The sequence below is a fragment of the Sceloporus occidentalis genome, unplaced genomic scaffold (assembly GCF_023333645.1).
Source record: "Sceloporus occidentalis isolate IW3139 unplaced genomic scaffold, rSceOcc1.0.p SCAF_11, whole genome shotgun sequence".
Lineage (NCBI taxonomy): Eukaryota > Metazoa > Chordata > Lepidosauria > Squamata > Phrynosomatidae > Sceloporus > Sceloporus occidentalis.
In genome coordinates this window covers 5,321,162-5,335,735 of record NW_028316991.1, presented here as the reverse complement: position 1 = coordinate 5,335,735, position 14,574 = coordinate 5,321,162, and the positions used below count along the sequence as shown (strand labels likewise).

At 39.1% G+C, this 14,574-nt stretch overlaps 1 protein-coding gene across 1 annotated transcript in view; it reads left to right on the top strand.

The window, feature by feature from the left end:
• Window positions 1-201: 201 nt before the first annotated feature.
• The window catches only part of LOC149305472 (transient receptor potential cation channel subfamily A member 1-like), a 32,889-nt gene continuing 18,516 nt past the window's right edge, over window positions 202-14,574 (top strand). The window contains exons 1-9 of the mRNA XM_089477166.1: window positions 202-324; window positions 5,522-5,684; window positions 7,767-7,942; window positions 9,003-9,110; window positions 9,684-9,792; window positions 9,903-10,048; window positions 10,357-10,493; window positions 12,545-12,593; window positions 14,326-14,425. Coding sequence (XP_089333292.1) covers window positions 202-324; window positions 5,522-5,684; window positions 7,767-7,942; window positions 9,003-9,110; window positions 9,684-9,792; window positions 9,903-10,048; window positions 10,357-10,493; window positions 12,545-12,593; window positions 14,326-14,425 — 1,111 coding nt within the window. The remainder of the gene's footprint in view (window positions 325-5,521; window positions 5,685-7,766; window positions 7,943-9,002; window positions 9,111-9,683; window positions 9,793-9,902; window positions 10,049-10,356; window positions 10,494-12,544; window positions 12,594-14,325; window positions 14,426-14,574) is intronic.

Here is a 14,574-nt window from a genome sequence, read left to right as displayed (position 1 = left end):
TGTGGAAGGCGGAGGCGCCACCGGACAGCCCCCCGGGGAAAGTGGCCATCATCCCCCGCACATGGATGTTATTAATGTGCCGCTGTCCGGGCTGACCGCTTATCCAAGGGTCACAAGCGAAAGTCTAACTGCCTCTGCTCTGCGTGTCTTACAGCTGCTGCCGGCCGACAGACACCGTGGGTCCGACTGCAAGGAGAAGACATGAGGAAATCCATCCGGAGGATGTTTAACCCTTCGGGGGATAAGGGTGACAGTGAATACGATGGGGTGATCCTGCAGTCCGACACCAGCCTGCAGGAGGTGCAGCCGCAGCTCATATTCAAGGTATGAGCAGGGGTGAGCCACATGTGCCAGCAGCCAGGTGCAGTGACCCTCCCCACGCATGGGACATGTTGGCCAGGTGGGCTACTAGTGCCTTTAAGGAGCATGTTGTGACCCGTTTACTTTGTGCTGCTAAAAGGGCTTTGGGCACTGTGGTGATGTAAAAAGTTCATGTCTTTTCATACCCCTCCTTTGGCCAGTTCATATTTTGCAAATCGTTATGGTTTATTTGGACATTAATTCCCCACAAGGTCGAAATGTGTTTTATCTTTATATATTTTAATATTCCTAACTAAACACATTCACTCCAATTACAAATCCTGCCTTGCTACGTTTGTTAATAATCTATACACAGTATATATATATATATATATATATACAAACTACTGTTGAAATGTTATGTTCATTATTATTATTATTATTATTATTATTATTATTATCTTTTATTTATATAGCGCCAACAATTTACACAGTTCTTAATACAATAAATATATTCAAGGGGTCTGACAAGACGAGAATTGGCAGACTAAGACAAACCGATACATTAGGTGGAGAGAGCCCGGCTTGCAAGCTTACAATTTCTTGCTGTAACATAATTGCAAAATAGTTCAAGTTAAACTTGGATTAGCGAACACAACGTGTCATTAGAACACAGGAGTGATGGGAGTGATAAAGGGCCTCTGTACGGATATGAAGAGATTCCATTAAAAACCATCCGTTTCCACCTACAATACTCAGTTATAACATTAACAAAGTCTGCGGTGTATTTCTAATCCATTTTATGTTATTTTAATGGACAAAATTAGCTTTCCCTTCAAAACAAGGACATTTCTAAATCCTACACCAGGTACTTGTTGGCTGCCCCTGCTACCAAGACTAGTGTTTAGAAGTAGAGGGCCTGTGACCTTGGAGCGTCTCTGACCTGCTGATCACAGGAATAATTCTGCTTCTGTGGATATCCCTACAACAAAAGAGAAAAAGTAGCTGATATTCTGATTCACCTTTTTCAGTTGTGTTGGATTAGAAGGTAGACAGGATGCATCAGTGACCCAAAGTTTACTTGAGGATAAAGTGTAAACATGGCCCTGCGTTGTTTAGAGATCAGAGATGAGATGTAACGAGACTTTGGCTCGGAAAGGCATAGTACAGGGGTGTCCAAGTTTTTTCTGCAGTGGGCCCCTTCATCAGAATTGTATACGTGCGCGGGCCGCACTCATTTTTCACTGCGTGAAAATATGGCCTTTAATAAGATATGCAGATTAAAATAAAGTAAATGACACAAAACCTTTACTTTTCCTCTCACTGATTTCTGGGCGTAGAAAGTTTTGTGACTACAAATTCAGGATTCTGGATAAGTTAAAATGAAATAGTTCTATTTATTTTAGGGATACACCAAAATGAAAATTCTGGACCAAAACCAAAAATTCAGGGTTCACTTAGCCAAAACTGAAAATGAGCCCCCCCATATACTTTTAATAAAAGTAAGTTGCACACCAAAATTGTACAAAAAAATTATATATTATGCTTGTTAACAGCAATCTCAGGCATACCCAGATTCCAGTATGTACTGGTTGGCTGGGCATTGTACCAGTAATTTTTGTCCAATTTTAGTGTGTAACCACACTTTTATTAAAAGTAACACACCACAATTGGACAAAAAAAAATCAACAATAACTTGGCATGATAGGAGTGTGATTGCTAACAGCAAACACACTCTTTTCATACCCAGGCAACCAGTAAATGCTGGAACCTAGGCATGATGGGACTGTGATTGCTGTTAGCAGATTGCTGTTAGCAATCACACTCCTATCATGGCAAGTCAGCCAGTACATGCTGGTACAGGGTGGCTGTAAGTGCCGACCCCATACTGCTGGCTGCATCAATACACAAGGGGGGCAGCTAGCCAGGTTTCAGCATGTACTGGCTGACTTAGCATGATAGGAGTGTGATTGCTAACAGCAATCACAGTCCCATCATGCCTAGGTTCCAGCACTTACACACTCATTCAATCATATACTCATTCATTCACACATTCATTCCCTCACAGGCATACTCATTCAAACAACCTCCCCCACCCCCTTACCTGCACTACAGCTCTCGATGTCGCTCACAGACTTCAGCAGGGGGCGCGGCCTCCCTCGTTCTCCCCACAGAGGAGGCAGGACTGGAGCAGAGAATAGACCCTCCCACAAGTGAGCAGCAGGGCTTGTGATCCTGGCTGCCGATCTCACGTGGGCCGCACCTCGAGGTCACACGGGCCGCATGTTGGACGCCCCTGGCATAGTAGATGTTATGTGGAAATATGATTTATATGCCAATACATTGCCAGATAAAGGTCCCATTGTTATTGCTAACAAAGGAGTTGGTTAAAAATCAAAGTATAAATTACCAAGATTCATATACCAGTTCCTCGAGTAGACAGCAAAATGTGGTTAAAATATATCATATATAATTTAGGAGTCATGTGAGGAATATCTCTGGAGTTCTATCTAATACTGTCATGGGGTCACCTGTAATGTTTTTTAGGACCCATGGCTTCCTGGCTCCAGAGATTTGTCAAGCCCTGGTTTAGTGAGACACAGTAAGATCGTTTATACAAATGTACAGTTAACTTGTAGACATTTTCCATCCACATTTTTAGCCAAGTGGCTCAGCAAAGTATGGTCTTCAACTATTGTACCTGGCAGAATAGGGCATGGGCTGCCTATTGCTGTACAATGTGTGAAGCTTTGTCACGTGTCACATGTCGTTTTGTACAGTTTTTCTTGTTTTGGGGTTTAAGTCAGCCAGTTTTTAACGTTATTGGCACCAAGGAGCTGAGCTTTCATGAGTCAGATTGCAGACAATGTCTGGTTTTCAGGGCTTTAAGCAAAACAGATGTTTTTGCCTAGTGATTAACCTCCCATACCCCCCCCCATGCAGTGGCCCTGAGGCTGAGGTGGGCCACAGGGCTAGGAAATGTGTAGATGTGCATAAAGGGGATAGAGAACTAAGAAAAAACACACAGACTGTTATAAAGACAAGTGGTGGCCTGTTCGTTCACTGAGTAGCTGCAAGAAAAGAGGGTAATCATAACACACTGCATTACACGCAAAGTAGCAGGAGCCGAAAACAAGAGCTTATTATTATTATTATCTTTTATTTATATAGCGCCAACAATTTACGCAGCGCTTCATACAATACATATATTCAAGGGGTATGACAAGATGAGAATTGGCAGACCAAGACAGAGCGATACATTAGGTGGAGAGAGCCCGACTCGCAAGCAAGCTTACAATCTTAAGATTCTGAGATAGTTTTAAATAAGTGTATGGTGAGAGGAAACAGCTGGAACATTGATAATGCACAAGAGACCTTCAACTGCGCAATAATAAGAAATCAAGATAATTGGACTGGTTATTCTGTGAGATGTAAAACAAAGTGAGTGAAACCCACCAAGTAGTCTATGAATCATTGCCAGCCCTTCAGGACAACATAATTATGATAGTATAACCACATATTACAAATAATAAATGCAGGGTTGTATAAAAATCATTGCTGCTGCATTTATATCCCTAGTTAAAAAAACCTCCTGCTCACCCAAGCTCAAAAAGCATGCAGAAACACAAAATAAGTCTATTAACTGCACTGTCATAAAATAGCGCATTTCATGTATTACCAAGGGCACTTGGGATGTGTGCTGTAGAGCTGTATTAGAATCCTACCTGTCCACCCATGGTTTAAAAATGTAATAAATGCTTTTTTTATACCTTGTCTACCTTACTATGCTGTTAGGGGTTGTCCCATTATGGGGGGAGAGAACGACTTGGAAAGTGTGTTCTCCTATTCCTTGCAACTGGTCTAAACACATGTGATCAATCTACATACATATAGTCTGAAAGTGAGAGATCACAAATTAACCTACTACCTCAATGAGATGTAAGGTGGCCCCTAAGACACATCTAAATGTTACTTGTTGTCAGGGCCTGCCCGACAATGGAGCCGAGTGGGGCAACTGCTCCAGGTGGCACTTTTGAAGGGGCGGCAAAGTGCCTTTTTTTTTTTTTAAAGCGAAAGAGAGAGAAAGGGGCGCCGAGTGGTTTTCGCTTACCAAGCTGTCAGTAGCCGCTCGGCGCCCCTTTCTCTCTCCTCTGCAGCGAGTCTCCCTGTTCGATTACCTCATTTCCGGCGCTCAGCATTACAAGCCGGCACCGAGACCGAACAGGGAGACTCGCCGCAGGACTGCTGAAAGGTAAGTACAAGGGGGGGGGGTAAGGGTAGATAATAGGGAGGGAGGGAGAGGAAGGGTAGATAATGGGGGGGGGGCGGCAGGGACGGAGGGAGAGGAAGGGTAGATAAGGGGGGGCGGCGGCATTTTAAAATTCGCCCCAGGCGGCATTTTGCCTTGGGCCGGCCCTGCTTGTTGTTTACCACAACCTATAAAGTGCTTCCCCACGTTATAAACAATGTTGAGACTTGAGTAAGTAATGTATTCCTTTATGGGAGTTTATACATCCACATAATGCAGGGCAGCATTAAAGGTGGTGATCAGCAACATGTAAAATATAGATGTAAATATAGTCTTGGGAAAAAAATGGCTGACATGGCAATCCTACCAAGGGCCCACAAATTGGTTGCAGCCAAACTCTGCAACATCCAAAAGGAAGTTTGACTGAGCAACCAGACTGAGGTTGCTAAGTACGCATTATCAAAGAATATAAGTGTGCCTCAACTTAGAAGAGCGTTGTGGCATCTTTAGTTCCACAACACTCCGACTAGCTATTATAGGCGTTTGCAAGACATTTTGTAAAGTAATAATTTTGTACATTACACTTCGTTGCCTTTTATTTAGTTTTAGAGCAAAGAGTATTTACAGGACTCTCTGCATTGATATTAGAGTGGGGATTCTCTTGCTCTTATCTGACAAACTGCATGCCATCCCAAAATCTAGATTATGGGACACAAATATTGTGGTCTAAAATAGGGCTAAAGTTTAAAGAGTTGAATAGGCTCCAGATGTATTTCTCTTTGATTCAAATGTGCTGCTGCCATCCTCTGGTTTATTCTGCTGTATGGCAGGTTGGGTCCCCGCAAAACCAAGTCACCCTGGACAACTATTTTGTTTTGTCCCATCATTATAATCAGGTCTGTTAGTGACACGTGGACATAAAGTCACTGGGTTGTTACTGGTGCACATAAAATTTTATTTGTTTTGATCTAGTTTATTGCAGAAGGCAATGTTTGCAGTGTTCGGAGCTTTATACTGAAAACTCCTGCAAGTCTGACTGTCAGAGATGACTCTGATGCCACGCCACTCCACCATGCTGCGAAGCACGGTTACTTAGAACTGATGTTGATGATTATCAATGAATCTACTGATGACGGTAATACATTCAAAAGCTAAATAATAATACACACAGAGCGACCAATTTTATTGTTGTATTTTGTTATTTGCCTTTGACATTGAAAATGTATATCTGCTATAAAAGTGCATCAAATAAAACATTTGAAGATTAAAAGGGAGCTAGAAATTTCCAATGCCCAAGCCTATGTGCGGTCAGATGTATAGATGCAAATGTAGTGCATGTATAAAATGCAATAGTTTTCTTACTGCAGTGAACTACTTTATAGGCGCCATGCAATCAATAAGGAAATCTGATTTGCTTCCCTGACATTTATTTCATTGAAAACCTTGCTTGTTTATTAACGCAGCTATTGTCTGTAGCCAAGAGTGCTGGATCTGGATGCTCGTATATGCACTCTTTGTAAAGTGAAACAGGTGATGTAGGTCCTGTTCTTGGATATCAATGCAGTATCACCATAAAGAAGTCAATTGGTCTTTCAAAACAAATATCCAAAATGAACAAAGCAGAAAACATTAAAAGATTGTAACTGTCTGTGAACAAACATAACACTAAAATGGAAAATGAAAAACTAAGTACACTCTGACTGCTTCCATAGGAATTAAGATGCTAAGTAGCAGACAGGTGCTGCTAATCAAATCCCCTTGATTAATTGATCATCAGTAAGTGTGACCATCTCTATAAAAGCTGATGTTTTTGTAATTTGCTGGCCTGGAGCATTCAGGTGTGTGTTAACACCATGCAAGGAGGAAAGACATCAGCAATGATCTTAGAGAAGCAATTGTTGCTGCCAACCAATCTGGGAAGGGTTATAAGGCCATTTCCAAACAATTTAAAGTCCCATCATTCAGGTGGAAAGCATTCAAGACAGTTGCCAATCTTCCCAGGAGTAGATGTCCCAGCAAATTCACCCCAAGGTCAGGCCGTGCAATGCTCAGGGAAATTGCAAAAAACCCAAGCGTTACATCTCAGACTGACCTGGCCTGAGTTTGGTAATAATGCACAGCGCCACGTTTGGTGAAAATCAAACACAGCATATCAGCACAAACACTCCATACCAACTGTCAAGCACTGCAGTGGAGTTGTGATTTGGGAATGATCCCACACACACCAGCTAATCTATAACACAATGTCTAATAAAGGAGAGAATCAAAGTGTTGCAATGGCCCAGTCAGGGTCCATACCTCAACCCCATGGAAATGCTGTGGCAGGTCCTTAAGAGAACTGTACATAAACAAATGACTGCAAACCTGCAACGTTGTAAAGAAGAGTGGGCCAGAATTCCTCCACAACGATGTAAAAGACTGATTAAAGTCATACAGGAAATGATTAATTTGAGTTATTGCTGCTAAAGGTGGTTCTACAATCTATTAAATCATAAGGTGTACTTAGTTTTTTCACACATCGCTTTTCCATTTTGGCTTTATTTTTGTTGAATAAATAATGCACGATATATTATGTGATGTGTTGTTGTTCATCTGAGGTTGTAGACCTGCTAAGGAACAGATGATTGTTATTACGTCTTGGTATATAAACCATAGAATTCAAAAAGTGTGTACTTTCTCTTTCACACGACTGTACATTTCTAAGCAATAATTATTTATACAATTTGTAAATAGATTTCAGAAAAAGTTGCGTTTACTGTTTATTAAAATGATTCAGACCTTTATCTAGGGTTATAGTGACTACATTACTACATTATAGGGTTATAGTAAACTACATTACTGTTGCTCCCCTGCTAACCCATTTTTTTTTGCTAATGTAGGAAAAAATCTCATCACTCTCAGGTACCTAGTTGGTCTTTATGGCAGCGCTGGCTTTTTGTGAAGTCAAGATGCCTGCTCTTTTGCTTTTTTTATTTATGACTTAATCCATATTGTGGTATTCGTACCACTATATTTGCATTTCCATGACAATATACAGTTGCGTTAGCTTGAATGCAAGTCCTAACTCTGCTTTTACAACCTCCTTAAAAGAATGCCTCTGGAATAACAATCCGTAAGCATCAGACTTGTGTATACCCACCAAAAAGTGTTGCATGTTGGTTATCGTAAAAGGTTTGTTCAGAGATCTGTTGTCATTTTTTTTCTGCATTCCTTTTAGTGATCAATGCCGTAGATTGTACCGGAAACACGCCACTCCATTGGGCCGTACAGAAAAACAAAATTGACAGTGCTAAAATACTCCTGTCCAGAGGAGCTGACCCAAACATGTGCAACTTCTACAAACTATCACCACTGCACTTGGCTATCCAGTTACATTATAACGCCATTGTTGAGGTAACCACAAAATCATTTCTGCATAAAGTAATACATGATCTTTTCCATGGTATTTACTGTCGGCAGTGACAAACTGCATGCATCATGTTTTTATGTGATGCTGGATCACATTGAAGCCATACAGAAACTGTGTCTAACTACATTTTGTATAAATCTATTAGAGCACATGGCGAAATACGACAGTATATTTATAGTAAAGTATATTAACAACATAGGCATCCTGTTAAGTTTTTAGATTGCTGGTTGAATTTGGACATATTAGCCTATTCATTCTGTCCACTTTTCTGGACATTAGTCTTGTATTATGGTCACGATAGCCTTATGTATTTCAGCAACCTCTTAGTTGAACTTGGAATATTATTCCACCCATTAACCGCAGTCCTTGTTCCTTGATTAAATATAAATCGTTTGACCATCGAGTTTTAGTCTACAGTTCTGATATTTTTCTTCTTGCATAATCACTTAATACTTTTTTTTCTACAAATGACATAGAAAAGTAGCTGTTATATTGTATTTTAAGTTTAAATATATCTGAGTAGCGGAAACGTTATAGAACAATGCAGGGAAATACTGTAAAGTGCTTAGCAACTAGCTAGTTGACCATGATCTAAGCATCTCAAATCGCACAATTACATTTTTTAAAGACCAGATTACAATATTAAATTAAAGCCTTCTTCCTGATTATTGTAAATTAGTGAATGAGCCAGGATCCCCGGTCATATACATAAACAGTGTGACATGGTCAACAATTTGACATTGTACTATCTTATTGTGAATGACTTAACTTAAATATATGACAATAGAGCAAACGTCTTCACGGGGAAAAGTCATTTAGCATACACACTTGTTTCAAGTATACAAAATAAAGGAGCCGTGAGCCTAATCACCATGGTTAATAAATGTATCATTTGAATAAGATTGTTTCAAAGCAGTCTGATTATACATTTTTGATCATGTCTAAATACGCGCTCCCTTATACTGATATATTTGTTACTCAGTAATCTCAAAGTTGGTTTAGAAATATGTCCATGTGTAATGATTGAGTTATGTTCTTGTCTAGGTATTGATTCTTCATCCTGCTACAAATATTGATCTTGAAGGGGATCTTGGGAATACACCAATAATGCTAGCATGCTACAAAGAGAACCATGAAGCTTTGCTGTTACTAGTAAGTTTATATATGGCCGGTTACCTATAATGTGAAGGAATGATGAAGAAATCTAAGGGAATTAGTTATATAGAATTAGAGGAGGTAAAGTTAATACATGAAAGTGCTGCACCCAGAATAACTTTTTATTAACTCAAATATTTTGGTGCAACAGTGCTCATTTTGTTCTTCAATAAAATGTGTTTATACATTAAAGCAGGTGTTTCACTGTGCTGCATGAAGGGCCATGCCTGAAAGATTTCTCCTGAAAGAAGGACTTAAAAGGTCAGGGACAAAAAAACCCAAAAACCTGACTTAACATCATACGACCAACCAAGGAGAAACTCGCTGAGGATGGCCCTTCATCATAGATAGTGAAATTGAGTTGAAACTGCAGCTCTCCTGCAGACCCCTGCTTTAGTAAATAAACCCATTTTATCCATTAAATGAATAATGCAATCACAGAACAGATGAGGCTGAGGGGACATAATAAATGGAGATAAAACAAGAGGATTAGGTTGATAAATTGTGATTGAGGCTTTGTTTCCTTAATTCCTCAATATCTTCTGTTTCATGTCTTCTTTTGTTCTATAGATAAGTCATGGGGCAAAGCTGTGTAAGAGAAATAAGCTGGGATTCTATCCGGTCCACATGGCTGCATTCTCGGGGTCTTTAAAATGCTTGGACATTGTTTTGAAGACAGGTAGCTATGTTCAGGATTAACATAAACGCTTTCCTGGCAGAAAAACCTCTACTACTATTACTTCAGCTGTACAATGTTATAGTAACTTCGTATATATTTACTTATTTCAGGCGAAAAGATGGGATACTGCATCGAGGAGCATGTGAACTACACAGATAACGAAAAAAGGAGCCCTCTCCACATTGCTGTTCAAAATGGAGGATTAGAAATCGTGAAAGCATTGATTTCATACGGTGCTAAAGTTGATCTTAAACAGGTAGTTGCTATTAAACCTGAAATGGATCATTTGTGTATTTTTTGAAGAAAAAAAAAGATCAAAAGGTTAAACAATAGACAATTTTTCACAGCCTCCTTTGCTCTTATTTACCATAGGTGCCAATATTAGTGGAGGGCAACATATATGTATGTGTGTATGTATATGTATATATATATATATATATATATATATATATATATATAAAACTAATAATAAACAAAATAATAGTAAACAAAAACATAAATATCAAATTGGTTAAAAATTAGGGAAAGTATTGTATAATAATTTGGTTTTTTACATTTTTGCAGAATGACAATGCCACCGCACTTCATTTCGCTGCGACGCAAGGAGCAACTCAGATTGTCAAATTCATGATTTCATCCTATACAGGAGATAAAAAAATTGTTGATCTGCCAGATGGAAACAATGAGACTCCGCTTCATAAGTAAGATGGGAAATGTTCTTTTGCACCATATTTCCTCCTCAGTGCCATACACTAATTATTAATATATCCAGACTCCATCATGATAAATGTTATTAAGATTGCAAGTCCTATTTTCCAAACCGATCTTACCAGATGCCCTGTGATTATCTTGAATCTGCTTATTGTTAAAAATAGTGAATTAGTGGAGAGCTGTTATTTGATTTCACCAGTAATTAATAATTTTAATTCAAAATTTGATTTAGATATGGCATTGTGCTGTTTATTTGCTTATTTACTTACAAATGAGACCACACACAAATCTAGTCCTCACAATCCCACGATTTAGTAAATAGCAAGACGTGAAACTTATGCAACGTCTCTCATAACACCAAGGTGAACTATGCGTTAGAGATATGGATATAGAAAATGCACCTGAAAATGATTTAATATAAACAATTTACATAATGTGTAAAGACTTCAGAACATTTGTTCTCCAGTCTTGTTCTTTAGTTTTGTTAAGTTTTGCGTATTCCTTTTGTTAAAACATAGATGTTTTTTAAACTTCGGTAGTAGATTCTCATGCTTTTCATTCTCTCCCACGTGTAGTTACCGTATCCCGTCACCATCTTATCTCCTATTTGCTCTTTAGGTGTATCCCAGTACTGTCAGGTGGTTCTCCTTGCAAGGTGATGACATATTAACCTTCCCCAAGATAAAATACCCAAGCGTATAACGTCTCAGAATAAATGCACGCACAAGCAGCATACAGCATTTTGTGTCTGTATGAAGGTGATATTGGGGAAGGTTCTACCCCATCCACTGCTTGTTCTGTTTTTCTTATTTAAATAATGACATCATTAATGATTACCCGACACATATGATTCATCCGTGATACAAAAATTTTAAATGAAGTTGGAAGGCAGGTTGGCTTTTTACCGGTGTACCATACAGGGGAGGGCCGGCCCAGGGGCGTGTGCAGGTCAGACTGGCCCTTTGGGAACAATTTAGGACCTGCATGGGGAGGCAGGAATGCAGTGGGATCACATAATGCAAGGTTACCTGACCCCGCGGTGAAAGCAAGGCTGCTGGCACAGTGTGCGGTTAGCCAGGAGAAAGCTGCCAGTGAGGTGGGGGGGCTACAAGAGGGAAGGAGTTAGTGAGAGGGTAAGGGAGGGAGTATGTATGAGTGTATGTTAGAATGAGAATGTATGTAAAAGTATGTGTGTTAACATGAACATGTAAGTTCATGTAGGTGTGTAAGCATCAATGTGTATGTGAGTATGAATATGTATGTGTAAACGTTTGTGTGTGTGTGTTAGTATGAGTCTGTTAGTGTGTGTTAGTGAGTATAAGTAAGTGTATGTTAGTGTGATTATGTGTAAGCACATGTATGTGTGTTAGCATGATTTTGTGCAAGTGTGTGTACATTTGGCTAAGAAGATGCCAGCCCTCCCCTGCTCCTATAAATTCTAACACGATCTATTAATCCTGAATAGATTGTAAAATCACAAGCGCAAGTCTCTCTTCTCCTTCTATACAAGCATGTCTTAAAATATATTAACCTTATTGTCGATTTTAATGTTATTGTTAATTTGCAATGCCTCCCTATTGTAATACGCTATGGAATCTGCTGGCACTCAATAAATAAATGTCATTATTTCTTAGGACATGTGGAAAGTCTGTAGTACGATATTTGTGCCTCTTTATAGACTAACAATGACAGATTAGAAGATCACTTCATAGATTACATAGAAACATAGAATTTGACAGCCGATAAGAACCATTCAGCCCATCTAGCCTGCCTATTTTTCCTGATGTAAGGGGTTTTAAACCCCCTATCTGGTCAGATCCTATAGTGAGAAAGGCTTTATGTTTATCCCTTGTGTGTTTAAATTCTCTCACTGTATTATCCTCTACCACTAGATTACATTCTAATTAATTTTATTATTACAATGCTATATATGGATTGTTAATATTTACTTTCAGCTACATTGACACTCCTGTTAATATAAGAGGAAGGAAAAAATGTTTTCTTGCTCAGTAATGGTTTGTTCATTTTCATATCTTCACAGATCTGCTTTGTTTGATCATGTTGAACTGGCACAGTATCTGATATCAATGGTAAATATCATTTTAAATTATGATACCAAGTGTTTACCTTGTAGGAGCAAAAAGCACAGACCTCCTTTACTGCTCCTTCATGGGTAAAGTGGGTGGTGGGTTCCCCCAGGCTCTGCTCCTTTTTTGCCTCTGGTCCTGGCCCTCCTCACCCCTACCCACGCCCACCCAACAAAGTCGCGTTTTACAATTAAAAGCTTGCACATTGTTATTGTATAATGCATTTGTCAAAATGTTATCTGACGAGACAACTCGATTCTACGGTATGATCCGGATGCCTGATTTTTTTCCCCCATACCGAATAGAGCCCTTGGTTTCAGAACAATTTTTCTAATTTAGTTTTACGATATGTACTTTAGTTTTATTATCCACCCAATCTGGCCTTAACCGCCTTGTTTTTATTAAATTATGGCAGGAAAAAATCAGTAAGTGCATCATGTAACCATATTGGTTCTGCATTTCTTTTTTCAAGAAATGCCTAGAAATTAAACATGTGTATCTTTATTACTATTATTACTATCTATATATTTATCTTTCAATCCTACTTGGGGCACATCTCCGAGTAGCTAGAAGAAGGAGAAATTGTTCGATATATTTTTGTGAAGGTCACACAATGTTCTGCGATTTATCTGTAACCTAATGCCATTTGTTTCAGTAACTAATCATTAAAAATCTTTATCTTGGTATACACAAATATTTATTAATGGTACACTCACGGGATCTGTGTTCCTTAATTACCATATGTTTATTTTGGCTACTGCACCTTTAATAGTTGAACATACTATGTGACCGATCCAGCTTCATATGCACTAGGCTGTTAATTATTATAGAATTAAGGTCTGGCTCAAGGGTGTGAATGTTTTTCTTTTGTAAACCCATTAAGCTGTAACATGTGTCTTTACATTTATATATTATAATATGACTTCATTCCGTTCCCTAGCTTGGTACCCTAACCAAAGCAATGCTGTAGTGTACATATTTCATCTATTTTGCTTAATATCCAGTGAAAAGTGCCTTTTGTGGAGCAGTCAATGAACATGAAACATACTGCTGACCACTTTTGCGGGCCGTAGGGTTCATGGACCAGTTGGGGAGACCCTCTGATCTCCTCTGAACACCCCATGGAGTTGTTCAATAGCTGCAAGAGCATAGACCTCTTTTGGTGCCTTGGCCCCTCTTGCCTCTATTCTTGGCCCTCCTCACCTCTACCCACACCCCCCCCAGCAAAGGTACCCAGATTTGTACGCCTAAAATGTTGGGGAGTATGCCATACCAACAAAGTTATTCTTCACGCTGACTTGACAGTTTCATTGATCACATTAGAATTGGTCCTTCTAAGTCATTCCTAATGTTTCAGCAGATTGTATCTCATCTGCTCCATTGTTGGGGCAGGAATATAATGCCCACTAGCCAGAAAGCTGTGGACAGCTATCCTTGCTCTTTTCTTTACACTGCGGTACAGAGATTTTTAACATGGCCAGTTCAATATTTGTGCTCCTGTCTCTGTTTCAGGCTAGTAGATTCCTACTTCCTTTATGCCGCTAGTTTAAGTGACCCTATTGCTCGGTAAACTGCTAAATATTTGACTTCCAAAGTGCACAGTAGCTTCAGTGCTTTACAAAACTAAATAGTCCATTAGAAATCGTACATCTTTCCTTTTAGATACGGAAGACTAATGGCTGGCTCCACGTGCTTTATCTATTTTTTGCACATAATATACTTGTTTTATTTACAGGGAGCAAATATTGACGCTGAAGATGATGAGATGCGTACACCTCTTCTATTAGCCACTTCATGTTCTGCTTGGAATATTGTCAATCTGCTGCTTTCCAAAGGTAAAGCCAAATGTTCTTCATCACGAAAGTCGAACTTTGATTTCATTGTTTTTTAAAAGCTATACTTAATCTCTTGATTTATCTTTTATATATTTTTTCCATTTACCACTCTATTCATGACTCATTCATTATACAGTATATCTAATCTG